The sequence below is a fragment of the Phoca vitulina genome, unplaced genomic scaffold (genome assembly GCF_004348235.1).
Source record: "Phoca vitulina isolate PV1807 unplaced genomic scaffold, GSC_HSeal_1.0 scaffold8, whole genome shotgun sequence".
Lineage (NCBI taxonomy): Eukaryota > Metazoa > Chordata > Mammalia > Carnivora > Phocidae > Phoca > Phoca vitulina.
Genome location: NW_022589711.1, coordinates 16043962 through 16056592, shown reverse-complemented (window position 1 = coordinate 16056592; position 12631 = coordinate 16043962). Strand labels below are relative to the sequence as shown.

The 12631-nt window shown below is 35.9% G+C and overlaps 1 protein-coding gene and 1 pseudogene across 3 annotated transcripts in view; one reads left to right on the top strand and one right to left on the bottom strand.

Moving 5' to 3' along the window:
* Nucleotides 1–12631, bottom strand: part of CADM2 (cell adhesion molecule 2) — a 1086523-nt gene that overhangs the window by 252222 nt on the left and 821670 nt on the right. For all 3 annotated transcript variants that reach the window (XM_032407371.1, XM_032407368.1, XM_032407369.1), the window contains one exon: nt 394–543. In XM_032407371.1, coding sequence (XP_032263262.1) covers nt 394–543 — 150 coding nt within the window. The remainder of the gene's footprint in view (nt 1–393; nt 544–12631) is intronic.
* On the top strand, nt 9739–9848 carry LOC116634157 (annotated as a pseudogene).

Below are 12631 nucleotides of genomic sequence, written 5' to 3'. Positions count from 1 at the left end.
TTCCAAAATCATACAGCATCTTCTAAATACATTAAGCTAAGGTTAATAAAAAAAATATATTACCTGGAGTGAGGAAAAAATAGTTAATCTACACACAAGGCAATTACAAGGATGAGGAATATGATATCTAGAGAGAAGATTATGGTTAAGAGAAAGCATAAAATGATTTTTGAAACAGAATTGAAGCTGTTTATTTTATTAAAAAGTTGACATAGGTTATCTTTAGTGTTTATGACTTGCAAACTAAAGTATTTAATATTTAACATGTTTAAATACAAGCAGCAGCAGTTTGGTAATCAAAACGAATAATTTGAATCATCTCAGAAAAATAAATTCATTATAATTAGGATATTTCAGAATATGATTAAAACATTTAAAAGAAAATGTATTCACCTTTCTTGTCATCAAAGTACAGAGTCTGTTGAGCTGGATTTGACCACTGGAGGGAGGTGTTATCATTTTGATCAACCCTGCAGGTCAAAATTGCAGTTCCACCTTCAACAACCGTTACATTCTGTGTTAGTGGAAACTGCCCTTGGCTGCCTAAAAGGGGATTAAAGAAAACGTTGATTAAATGAAAGTTATAAAATGATTAACTTCTCAAGAGCTACATTGGACTTAACTTCTCACTAAAAAAAAAAAAAAAAAATTTAAACCAACCAAACAACAGCAAAACTATATATTACCAAAAGACAGAAAAAATAATTGAAACCCCTTCATCAGGGGACAACAGTTTTGCATACCATTAAGACTCCTTCATACTCCCTTATGTGTTCCAGAAAACCTTCTCTGCCTCCTAGGCACACATGAAGATTTATATACAAATAGTAACATGATTATCATTAATTTCCTTTGGCCTTGCATTAATTATATAGGGTGGATCTAGTCATCTTTGAAAATAAGTCACTGGAATAATTTTGGCTGAATTGAACTCTCTAAAGCAGCAGAGGAAACCACATAAAATACTTCCCTGGTAGCTTTTATAATCCTGAATAAAGTCTATGAAATATGGATACTAGAACTTTAGATTCAATTTCTGATAAAAGAAATAAAAAAAAAAAATCCCATTTTACCAGAGCTTCTTGTAGACGTAGCTGTTTTTAGAAACACAAAATGTGTTGGAGAAAACAATGTTAAGTATTTTTCAAAAAGTGTTCATCTTGTAGAATATCCATCAAAATCTTAAAGAGATTAACCTAGGAGATAGAGAGAATATTTTCCTTTGTTCCTTTCTCTAGTTTCCTGATTTTCCCCAATGAATATAATCTTTTATAATCTTTTATAATCAAGAAAAAAAACATATATTTTAAATGACCCTTGTCAAATTGGGTATCATTAGAGTATAATCAAGTATTCTATCTTCCTAAGTATCATACTAATTTATTAAAATAATTCATATAATAACTTTACTTAGTAAGAACACTTCTAGTAGTTAAAACAAAATTCATGCACATGGAAACATAATACATAAATTTCACTTCAGCAAGATGATCTGGAGATGAGCTCTGCCAAGTCTGGTAACAATTATCAACATGGGTAAAAAATGACTTTCCAGAGCCAGGTTAAAATACTATTATGTGAGCAAGGTAGTTCATTAAGTCAAGGATAATTTACATATGCAAGAACATTATGATGACTTAATCACACCCATGAAATATATTTCCCTTTTCTTCTTTAGTTTTGTAATGATTCTATCATTACCACAAGCACCACTTGAGGTTAGGCTGGAGCTATTGGCATAAAGGATCTTATTACCAAGAAGCCTGTTGATTGGCACCGTAAGAGACAGAAGAGCCTGAAGGGGAAAATTTCTTTCCAGACCTAAATGACACAAGCTCAGAGGTTCATGACCATGTTATATAATTAAGCCTATCAAGTATAAAATCTGCTATCAGTAGCTTTGTCTTCTCAATGCCAACCTCTTAGAGTCACTATGGCAACTCCCCAGGATATCTCCCTGTAATCTTTAGGGTGGAGTTTTTAAATTGAGGTTAGGAGATGTCTGGAATAAATTCTTTGATAGTTGACTTAAAAGTCAACAGGAGCCAGAGTGGGATGTGTTTTGCCTTCAGCTCAGAGGTGACCTCTAGCAGGGAAACGTGGAAAACTATCAATCTTGTGAAGAGAGGTGAGGCGAAAAACCACATAAGAGAAAAAGTGAGCTAAAACAGAAAGAAGGAATAATTACCAGAGATATCAGATTACCAGTTCATAAATACGAAGCTCAGAATGATTTTAAGATATTTTGCTCAGATTCCCAAGTATTGATGTAACACATGAACTTGACAATGTGAGGGAGGAGGGATTCTTTAAGTAATAAAAAGCACACAAGTGCTAATAAGAATACACAGTTCATTCCGGGTGACCATTTGACTATCAACTGGTACATAAATAATATTGTCTGCTTCCTTAAAGAAGTGGAAAAAGAGCAGTGATGCTTGCAACAATTTCATCCACTACATTTGCAAAATAATTTTCAAAACATCCCCATGAGAAAATATTAGCCTTCTCATTTCACAGATGGATAAACTGACACTAGGAGGTTAAGTGATTTTCCATGGTGGAATAAAGTCAATGAACCATTTGGGGTTTGTTCTGAGAGTTCAATATTTTACTCTTAGTTTTCCACAAAGGCTGCTGGGTCATAATAACTTTATCACTATTTGCTTAAGTGTGATTTAGACAACAATAAAAAAAAATAAATGAGTAAACATTTTAACAATGAGATTTTCAATTGCATACCTAGCTGAACTACGTCCTCGTAAATTTCAGTTGTAGCATTAAAATCAAATAAGAGAGGACGTCAATATCAACTGCCATCGAATATCCTATCGTATTCAGAACTTACTTTTGACAATTATTTCAACCTTTCCTTACTGGCCCAGAGAAGAAAGAAAGTAATATTTGTTAGGGTCTTCTGCATGCCAGTTACTCTATATACACTTGCACACCTATTCTTTGTCCTTTCAGGTAGGAGACTAGGACAACTTCCTTCCATCTTCTCCCCATGTGGATTCTGACTTTAAAGTATTATGACTTCAGTTCCCTGGGACTTGCAGCCTAAAATCCCCGCAGTCAAATAATTTAGTTTTTCCCAATAGAGAGCAAACTCATGTGGAGAATCTACTAATCTTAAATACCCTTAGGATATGTGGTTTCCAAAATCAATTCAAAAGCCAGTTTTGTAGACAGTCAAACTTCTTCTCAAGCTTTGAATTGCCTTTTACTTCTGGTTATAACCTGGAGAGAGCATCAGGTTAACTGATCCTTTTCTCTTTTGACTCTTTGTGGCTCAAGGTTGTCATTTAATTCAATTTCAGAGAGTCTTTCCAAAGAAGTTACTAATTTTCCCAATTAGCAAAATTAATATGTTATCAAATTAAGGATTCATTTTTAGTGCATTCATTAAACAAATATTTTGGGGACTTACTACATGCTTTGCCTGATATGAATCAACATTTGAAAGATGCACAGAGGAAGAGAAACTTGCTAAGGAGACTGCAGAGTTGGGAAACTTTGTGAGAGGGTGTGAAGGCAGGGGAGAGGGCAGTCTAGGTGTGGTACATAACTCTTTCTTTATTCGCCCCACCCCATCTATAAGGATTTCTGAAAGGCATTGTTCATATCATTTGAGGCCTTATTTTAAAAGGATCCTTTCTTTGGCTAAGCTCAGTACCATCCTAGATTTCAGAGGAGTTATTCTTAATCAAACAAGTGTATGATCAAATGTAAAGGAAACAAAACTTCCAATTTGGACTCGTAGAGGTTAGCTATTTTTCCAGGCAGCCTATGTCCATCATTTTCTCCTCCCCTCCTTGTGTTTACTCCCTTTTGTTATTTGCATAAATATCAGTCTCCTTGAGTTGCTTCTAAGATAATTAAAGGGCAGGTGATGACATCATCTTACTTATCTTTGAATCAGTTACATTGCTTAACATTCTGTATTGAGAGTTGGAGCTTCCAGTGGGGGCTCATTGTCCAAAATGAAAGCATCTTCTTAGAGCAGTGGCTGGCCTTGTAGGGGAACCTGTGACAGGAGAATGACTAAGTCTGCTGCATTTGTTCATGGTCAAAATAGAGAGGCAGGAGGAGAGACTAATTCTTTACTGAGAAAAAAAAATACGGAAAATTTAAATAAAATCCTTATTAGTATATTATCTTAAGACATTTTTTTGAAGTTCTAATTGAAAATCATGAAGGAGTGTACATAAGATATAACAGATGTAATCTAGAATAGACACATCCAATACCATTGTAAGCACCCAAAATGGGACATAAAAAGAAAGACTGCCAAATTTATGCTCCAAAAGGGGAAAAACATACAAGACAATAACTTTTCTTGAATATTGAGTATAATAAGCCCTACCTAAACCCTCTTAGGTGGACAGGATGCTGAGATGGAAAATATTTTACTTTCCTTTCCTGGTCCAATTTCCCTTTCATCAACATCCATTTTAAATATTTATTTATTTATTTTGAGAGAGAGAAAGAGAGAGAATGGCAGGAGGGGCAGAGGGAGAGGGTGAGGGAGAGACTCTCCAGCAGACTCCCTGCACATGGAGCCTGATGTGGGGCTCGATCGCACAACCCTGAGATCATGACCTGAGCGGAAACCAAGAGTCAGCTGCTCAACTGACTGAGCCACCCAGGTGCCCCAACAGCCATTTTCATAGTACCCTTCCTCTGTTATCGCATCTTCTACAATCACTAAGCCAATGGTAAATATATGAAAACTACAGCTAAACTTATCTGAGCATTCACAATATTCTAGGCACTATTCTAAGTGCATTTCTTCTATCAGTGATTTACTTTTCATGCCAACCTTGTCATCATCTCTACCTTGAAGATGTGGGAACAGATGCAAAGAGAGCTTAAATAATGTGCCCACAGTCACACAGCTACAAAGTACAGCATCCAGGTTCTGAACCCTCCTACTCGGTCTTCAGACCTCACACGCTTAACCAAAAAACTGCTTGGAAAAGAAAGTGAACTTAATTCTGACTGAGTAACTGCTATAAGATAAGCATGGAGTTTGGAGTTAAACATTCCAAAGATGCATTTAAATTTTTACATCTATTTTTAATAAGTGAAGGAATATTTGAAATTCAAGTAAAAGCTGTGATGTGCTAGAGCTGGCTCATCCCAGCTCATGAGAGCCAACCGAATGTAACTCTTCTCACTTTATGCTCAAAGACATACCCTGCTAGCTTCAAATGGACCTCAGTGAGAGTCTTTTCACTATGGAGATTGGCAAACAGCTCAAGTCAGTGTTTTGTTTTGTTTTGTTTTTTCTCCACAGAGGCAGTTGTTAATCATTTACATAGCACACCACTGGAAAAGCCACCTTTGATGTCTCTTGTTGGGGCTCTTACCTACATATTTAGCATAAATATTTTGTTTTTTTTTCTGAAAACCAATGAACTCTTTCCAATGCAATACAGCTCTATTTTTGAAGTTCTTCTCTTCATATTTTGAGTCTCTTCAGTCCCCTTTCCCCTTTTCCTCAAATCATTTTCCAAGAGTCCTTTTTTCCTCCCACTCATCATTTTTCCAATAAAAGTCCTTCAAATTGATCTCTTTTTCCTCTACACTGTTGAACTGATAGTTTTCTTAGGCTACCAAGTTTATTTCTAACTAGCGTCAGGGATTGAAAACCATTTAGGCTAGTTTCAGTAGTTATATGGAAACAATTTGCTGATTTATTGCTGTGAAAGACATTTGAATGAAGAACAATTATTCAGTAGTCTGCAAAGATGGCTTTCCTGACCCTGTCTTTAAATAGCAGACAGAGAAGCTGCCATTATTCCTTCAATGTTTCTATTTCTCATATACTTAGGGAAAAATGGCTCAAACCTTTTCTTGTCTGGATCAGGAATTACCAAATTCAAAATCAGGTCAGCTGAGTCTTGACCCCTGTTGACCTCAGTTAGTTAAGAGCTGTCCTTGCTTCCCACATTTCAAGCACGCTTTCACTGACTGACCACCAAGCATCCAACACACTGTCACACAGTACATAAAGAAGCAAATTCTAAGATCATGGCCACCTCGACCTTGCTGACAGGCTGTGATGTGCAATTACCGCAGAGATGCAATAAGCAAAGCGGCAAAGAGAGATCTTTGAAGCCAGCAGTATTGTTGAAAGAGAGCAGACAGGGCAAAAACGCATGTTTGAACACTGATCCCAAAACATGGCTCTGCTTCCAGAAACGTCATCATTCAAGCCTTGCTATCTCCTGAATGTATGAGTGAAGGCGATGGTTTTCTCCATCTCTCTTCCTGCACTAAAGATTAAATGTGGGCCGCAACAGTGGATCAGTGCACACGGTGCATGAGTGCTTACTTACTCAGGGCAATAATCACCTGAGATATATCTAGACAGACAGGCGGAGGCTGAGTCTTTGCACATCTGAGAGGGACTGAGTTACAGTCAGCGGTTGGTCAGGGTACATGATCAACTTTTGTGGGCTGTTTAACAGGAACCAAGGACCCTCATTATTTTTCTTTCTGAAAATGAGCACAACTTTCTCAGAGGAAGAACTGGACTTAACAGTGAGGGGGAACAAACAAAAACAAGATGTGAAGAGAATTTAAGATCTCGCTTTTCAATAAGAAATCATAAACTTCTCATGAGATAAACATGCCCCATATTTTGGTTCTTCCTTTGGGAATATATTTATACTTTGTGAAAACTGTACTAAGTCTACAAAATTGTTTAATTCGACAGAGTCACTGGCATCTGAAGCGAGTGGCATATATAATGCTTTGACTTGTTTTTAAATATTTTTGTGGCCTCTCAAGAACCCCACCTTAAATGCAAAATACTGGTCTCATTAAGGTTCTCGTATTTTGGTTATGAAAAGCACAGGTGCCAAATGTATCCGTAGATACACAGTATTGTTACAGGTTCTTAAATATAAGAAATGGACAGAAATAGGCAATTCATTTCTAAATGAAATACAAAGGTAGCTTACTATTCTTTAGGTCTCCCCGCCTCCAACTCTTCTCAGCTTTGTGTTTCCCTCCCCGCTCTCATCTGTTCAACAGGTTTGGGATTTATACAAAGAACCTGAATCTTAGAAAGTTCAAGATCATTCTTGTTGCTTAGAGTCTAAAAATATATCTAAATGCACACACAGCATGCTATTACTTCCACCAAATTACTGAAGGCGTTCTAAACAAATAACCTTCTAATGCGAAAGTTGTGGCTCAGTAGTTGTGTGTACTGAAACACGTATTGCATCCTAAAGCCTAGTGGGTTGAAAAGCACAAATGCTATTAATGCAAGCTTAAAATTCTCAAGAGAAGTACTATAAATGCTCTATCATGTGAGAAAGGGAACTGGAGGAAAAATTAAGACTGATAACTAAGTGCAAAACGTTTCCATTTTTGAAATGTCCCTCTGTTCTTTCAAATATTTAGAATTCTCTAGCAATTTTCCTGTGATTTCATTCTAGCTTTTAGGTTTGTCTGAACAACTTTCGGTACTCTGTTTTCCTAGGTGACCGCATATAATTTATTTTCCTTTGACTCCATCCCTTCCGGATTCAGCTTGTCTTATAGCGTAGAACACCTGGTCTCCACCTTCTGTGCCACCCCTCTGCCCAGCCACTGTGGAGCATGGCCATCAGTCTGGTGCTGCTTGCCAGTTTCCATAGAGACAGGAAGCACTTTGGAGACCTGTGTTCCATTGCAAATGCCAGACCAAGGAAGGGAAGAAACAAAGCTGGCGGGCAGTGGGTCTTGCAAGGCCAGGAAGGTTGGAAGGGCTTTCTCCTCCTGATATTAGAGCATGACAATGCCAAACTGGCAGCTTCAGCAGTTACAATCCCGGAGACCAGATCCTGGTGTTCACTGTGGCCACTGTGAGCGACCCATCCTGCTCCTGACTCCTGGAGCAGAATCTCTGTGTACTCAAAGCTTGGCCCAGGGCCTTTGTTGGCTTCTGATCCATGACAAAAGGCTCTTTCAGATTTACAGTGGCTCCCACAGCTCCTGACCCAGAGAATCATAATTCTCCTGTAGAAATTTCACCTCTCTTCCCCTTTTCCAGAATGTGATAATAGTTTTTTCTGGACACTCATAGCAGACCAGGAAACCAATGGGATTACCATTGGTTTGTTTCCAATTAACCTGCACAGTGACTGCGAGTAGGTGACCCAGTTAACTGCGCAACATCATAACAAAACTAGTTACCATTTGCTGTGTCTATGATAGAATTTATAATTAGAGTCAATTCTTGATTATCAGGATCAGGGCTGGCCCTGAAGAAATTTGTAATGTAGGTGAAATATAACATCAGCACCTTCCCCTACATTTCTTTCTTTCTTTCTTTTTTTTTTTTTAAGATTTTTTTTATTTGACAGAAAGAGAGACAGCCAGAGAGAGAACACAAGCAGGGGGAGTGGGAGAGGGAGAAGCAGGCTTCCCGCAGAGCAGGGAGCCCGATGCGGGGCTCGATCCCAGGACCATGGGATCATGACCCGAGCCAAAGGCAACGCTTAACCATCTGAGCCACCCAGGTGCCCCATCCCCTACATTTCAAAAATGTTTTTGTGAGATTGTATACCTCAGCCTTCTGTATTATAGATATCCCAGCAGTTTATCTTCCTACCCAAAGTAAATTTCTCCAATTTCATCCATTAAATTTATATTACTCAGCCATATCACAAAGTTTATATTTTCCTTAATTTATAAAATTCTGAGTTTCAGAGAATATAAAATCCTAGGAAATGCTGTTTTATGTTTTTGCCTAGTGTTCTTGCCTTGTATTGCTTCAGTATGTTTTAAAACATTATCCAATTTTTAAAAGAATGCCCAATATTTTAAAAACATATATTTGTACAAAACCGGTTATTTTCATTCTTTGCTTGTTTTTTTGCCTATTATTCTGTCAAAATGCATGATAAACCAAAAGTTATTAAAATATCATAGACTCAGACTAGATTAAATGTAAATATATCTAGCTTTGTAGCTGAAATAGATTTTTGAAATAAAAACATTAAAATATATTTGTTTTTATTAATTTATCTATATTTAATTTAATCCCTAAAATGTTTTGAATCTTCTCAAAAATTCAAAAATAATTTATTGAATGAACATGTATAGTTTTTCAAGAAAAAATGAACTTGATGAATTGTTCACATTCATATTCATAAAGCTGTTTCTCTTCCTATTCATATAGATCTTCAAATATTGTAATGTGGAAAAATAAAAAGCAAAGGAAATAATTTTAAAATGAAAAGTAAACTACATGTCTCACAAAGCATTATAAAAGAATAAGAGAATTTTTAAATTATTTTTATAAGTTCAAAAAAGGCTAACATGTAATTATCATGTGTGTATAAATTCACATTTTATCTTTCTAGAATATTGCTTTCAGGGTGAATGAGCAAGACTTAGATAGAACTGACTAGCTTTACTTGCTAACTGATGAACATTTGAGAGGCAGCCTTCCAGAGAAAAGAAATTTATGACCACAATCACAGTCTAGTTCACAGTGAAGCTCAATCACGTAACTAAATTCTAAATTGAGATGTCAACCTGGAGGAAATATTCTGGAAAGGAACACACAGATGGTAGGACTCTTCTGAAGACAGGGTGAGGAATATAGTGCTGAATGTACAATAATCAATCTTCCGGAAGCAAAAAAAAAAAAAAAAAATGCACTGGGTGGGACGTAACTGTTTAAAATTGAAGTTCCTGGGGAAAACTTCAACCTGAGACTAAAAAGGGGGAAAAGTGCTCACTTCAGCAGCGCATATACTAAAACTGGAAAGATACAGAGAAGATTAGCATGGCCCCTGCACAAGGATGACACATAAGAAGGGGGAAAATGATAACCCATATTTTCCATGTCACCCTGTAGGTCTTAGGATGTCCAGATACTTAAAGAAAGGAACAAATAAAGTTGAATTATAATACATTTTAGAATATTTAATAACCTCAAGGAAAATTAAAATTCCTAATAACATTTCTAGGAGCAAATTAAATGAAAAAAAATGCAAGAAAATAAAGCAAGCATTATTAAATCCCAACTTCAAATACACAATTGCTTAAAAAATACAAAATACAGCTAGCAAAATAAGGTAAACATAGTAAGGAAAGGAATATATTGAGAAGACAATTAGGACTTCAGTATGGTTTTTATGCTGGTATTCCCTCATTCCAGATGAAAAAATATATATATACCAAATCAAATTAATTGTTGCCTAATATATTGTTGCTAATTAGTGATTTCACTTAGTTGTAGGAGACATATTTTGATAACATCTTTCTTTTGGATTGTGCCACATATTTGCATACTCAGCAAGCATAAAATTGTATTGACTATTAGCCAAGTTGCCTATAGATTAATGTTCTTTTCATATTTTATTCTCTGCAGAAAATTTAAATAATTGCATTGGAACATTGAATAGATATATTCATGTAAAAGAGCAACAGAGATGTCTATTTGAATTATAACTCTTTGGATTAAAGGATGCAATAAGAAATTTTGAGATGTCATAGATACACTTAAGATATATCTAAGAAAAAATATGATATCAAACATGTTGTCCAATAATGTGCAATCAGTTCATATTAGGCGTATGAACTATACACATGAATGCATACAACGTTAAGGCTCTCTGAAAATTATCTTCACCTTTGTAGTGGATTTTGCCTATAAGATATACTTTATGAAATTAATTTATTCAACAAATATATTCTTTGTGCCAAGAATGTGCTTAAAATGGTAGGTGCTAGAGATAAAACTATGAACAGGCTAGAAATGATGTACAGTTTTATCTTTAGAACTTACAGCCTAGAGATAAGCAGTAAAACAAGAAAACAGAAATTTATACAGGAAAGCTGGCTAAGAAGGTGGTGAAATTTCAGCTGAAACCTAAATGGGGAGAAAGACCCAGCCATTTAAAAATTGCCAGAGGACAAAATGTTGGAGAGGGGTGGCCAGTATTCGAAAAGTAAGTTACCTGATGTAAAAGATCCTAAGCCAGAGGCAGGAAAGAGGTTGAATATTGAAGGAACTAAAAACAAAACAAAACAAAACAAAAAACAAAAACTACTGAGTCTGGTGCCTGAAAAACAACAGACTAATGGCCCAATACAAGGTAGGAAAGAACGTCAAGGCCAGGTCATGCAGGGCTTTTTATGTCTTCATAAGGAGCTCACATTTATTCTAACAAGCAATGGTAAGCCATTGAGGGGAGCGAATGAATATAAATTCAGGGAAGACACTGTTTTTCTGGTGATTAATCATTATTCCTGAATCAAGGATTTTTAGTCTTTGAAATGAATCACCGTAAAAATAGTGTTTATAATCAAGAACCTTATTGAGAAAATATCAAAGAATTCATTAAATCATAGGATAATTTGTAAAGGTAACTAATCTTGGTATTTTTTTTATTTTATACTGTAAATAATCTAGTAAATGGAAACCCATGTTTCACTGACTTGACTTTGTACCAAAACAGAATCGTTACCTATATTTCCATATCTGCCCCCCAACTCTTTGAGAGACAATTTATTCCTTACTTCCACTCTGAAATGTCATTGCTTTGGGAAGTGCCTTGTTATTAATAATGGAGAATTTCTGTTTTATTGCTTGTTTTAAAAGCTGCAGTGGTTATCTGGGAGAAAAGAAAGTACTGCTGGTAAACTATCTATGGATGTACACACTATTTTTAAAACAGTGTTCTTTTTCAAAGATGTATTTCCCTGAATGGATAACAACACCATGCTTTCAAATAAATAATGAGTTCCCAAAGGACTGCAAAGTGAGGTAATAAAATATTTGAATTTTTCTCCTGCATAAGAGTGTCTTTTATAAACTTTATAAAACAATTCTTCCTTTGATTAATATAATAGAAATGAGTATTTGCTGTTCTGTTCTGTGCTGTTCTAATAACAGTATTTTTATGCCCCAGGAAACTATTAGTATGTGAACCTGAGACATGTGGAAAATTCTTGATAGCAGAGGCAGAAACACATGTTACTTTTCATTCTCTAACAGGCACATGACATTGCCATGGACATAGTGGGCACATATTTTTGAACACATGAGACGCGTTCACAATGATACCACCTGAATTATGTAAGTGTTGATCAATATGTGGTAACATAAATCAACTTGGACTATTCTCTAAGGAACAAGCTCTCTTTTGAAAAAAAAAAATGTAATAACACAGTGGTTAATAGGATGTGTTTTTCACTGTTTGATCATTTCTGAATGCACAAAGATTTCATTAATGTTGATTTCACCCATCTTGTCCATGTTTACGTGCTTTGATGTTCAAGTCCTTTGTAGTGCCACATTAGATCTAGGGGAACACTGCCCTATGAGAGCAAGTGGAAACTGCTGTGGGAGAATATTAAAATGAAACTTAATACTTTGTATAGATTTGTGCAGATAAGTCAGCTCAAAGAATTCTACTTCTGATGAGGCAGAAAAAGAATTAATGCCATCTTGGGTGGGATGGGAGGGATGGGGTGACTGGGTGATGGACACTGGGGAGGGTATGTGTTCTGGTAAGCGTTGTGAATTGTGCAAGACTGTTGAATCTCAGATCTGTACCTCTGAAACAAATAATGCAATATATGTTAAGAAAGAAAAAAAGAAGAAGAAGAATGTAGC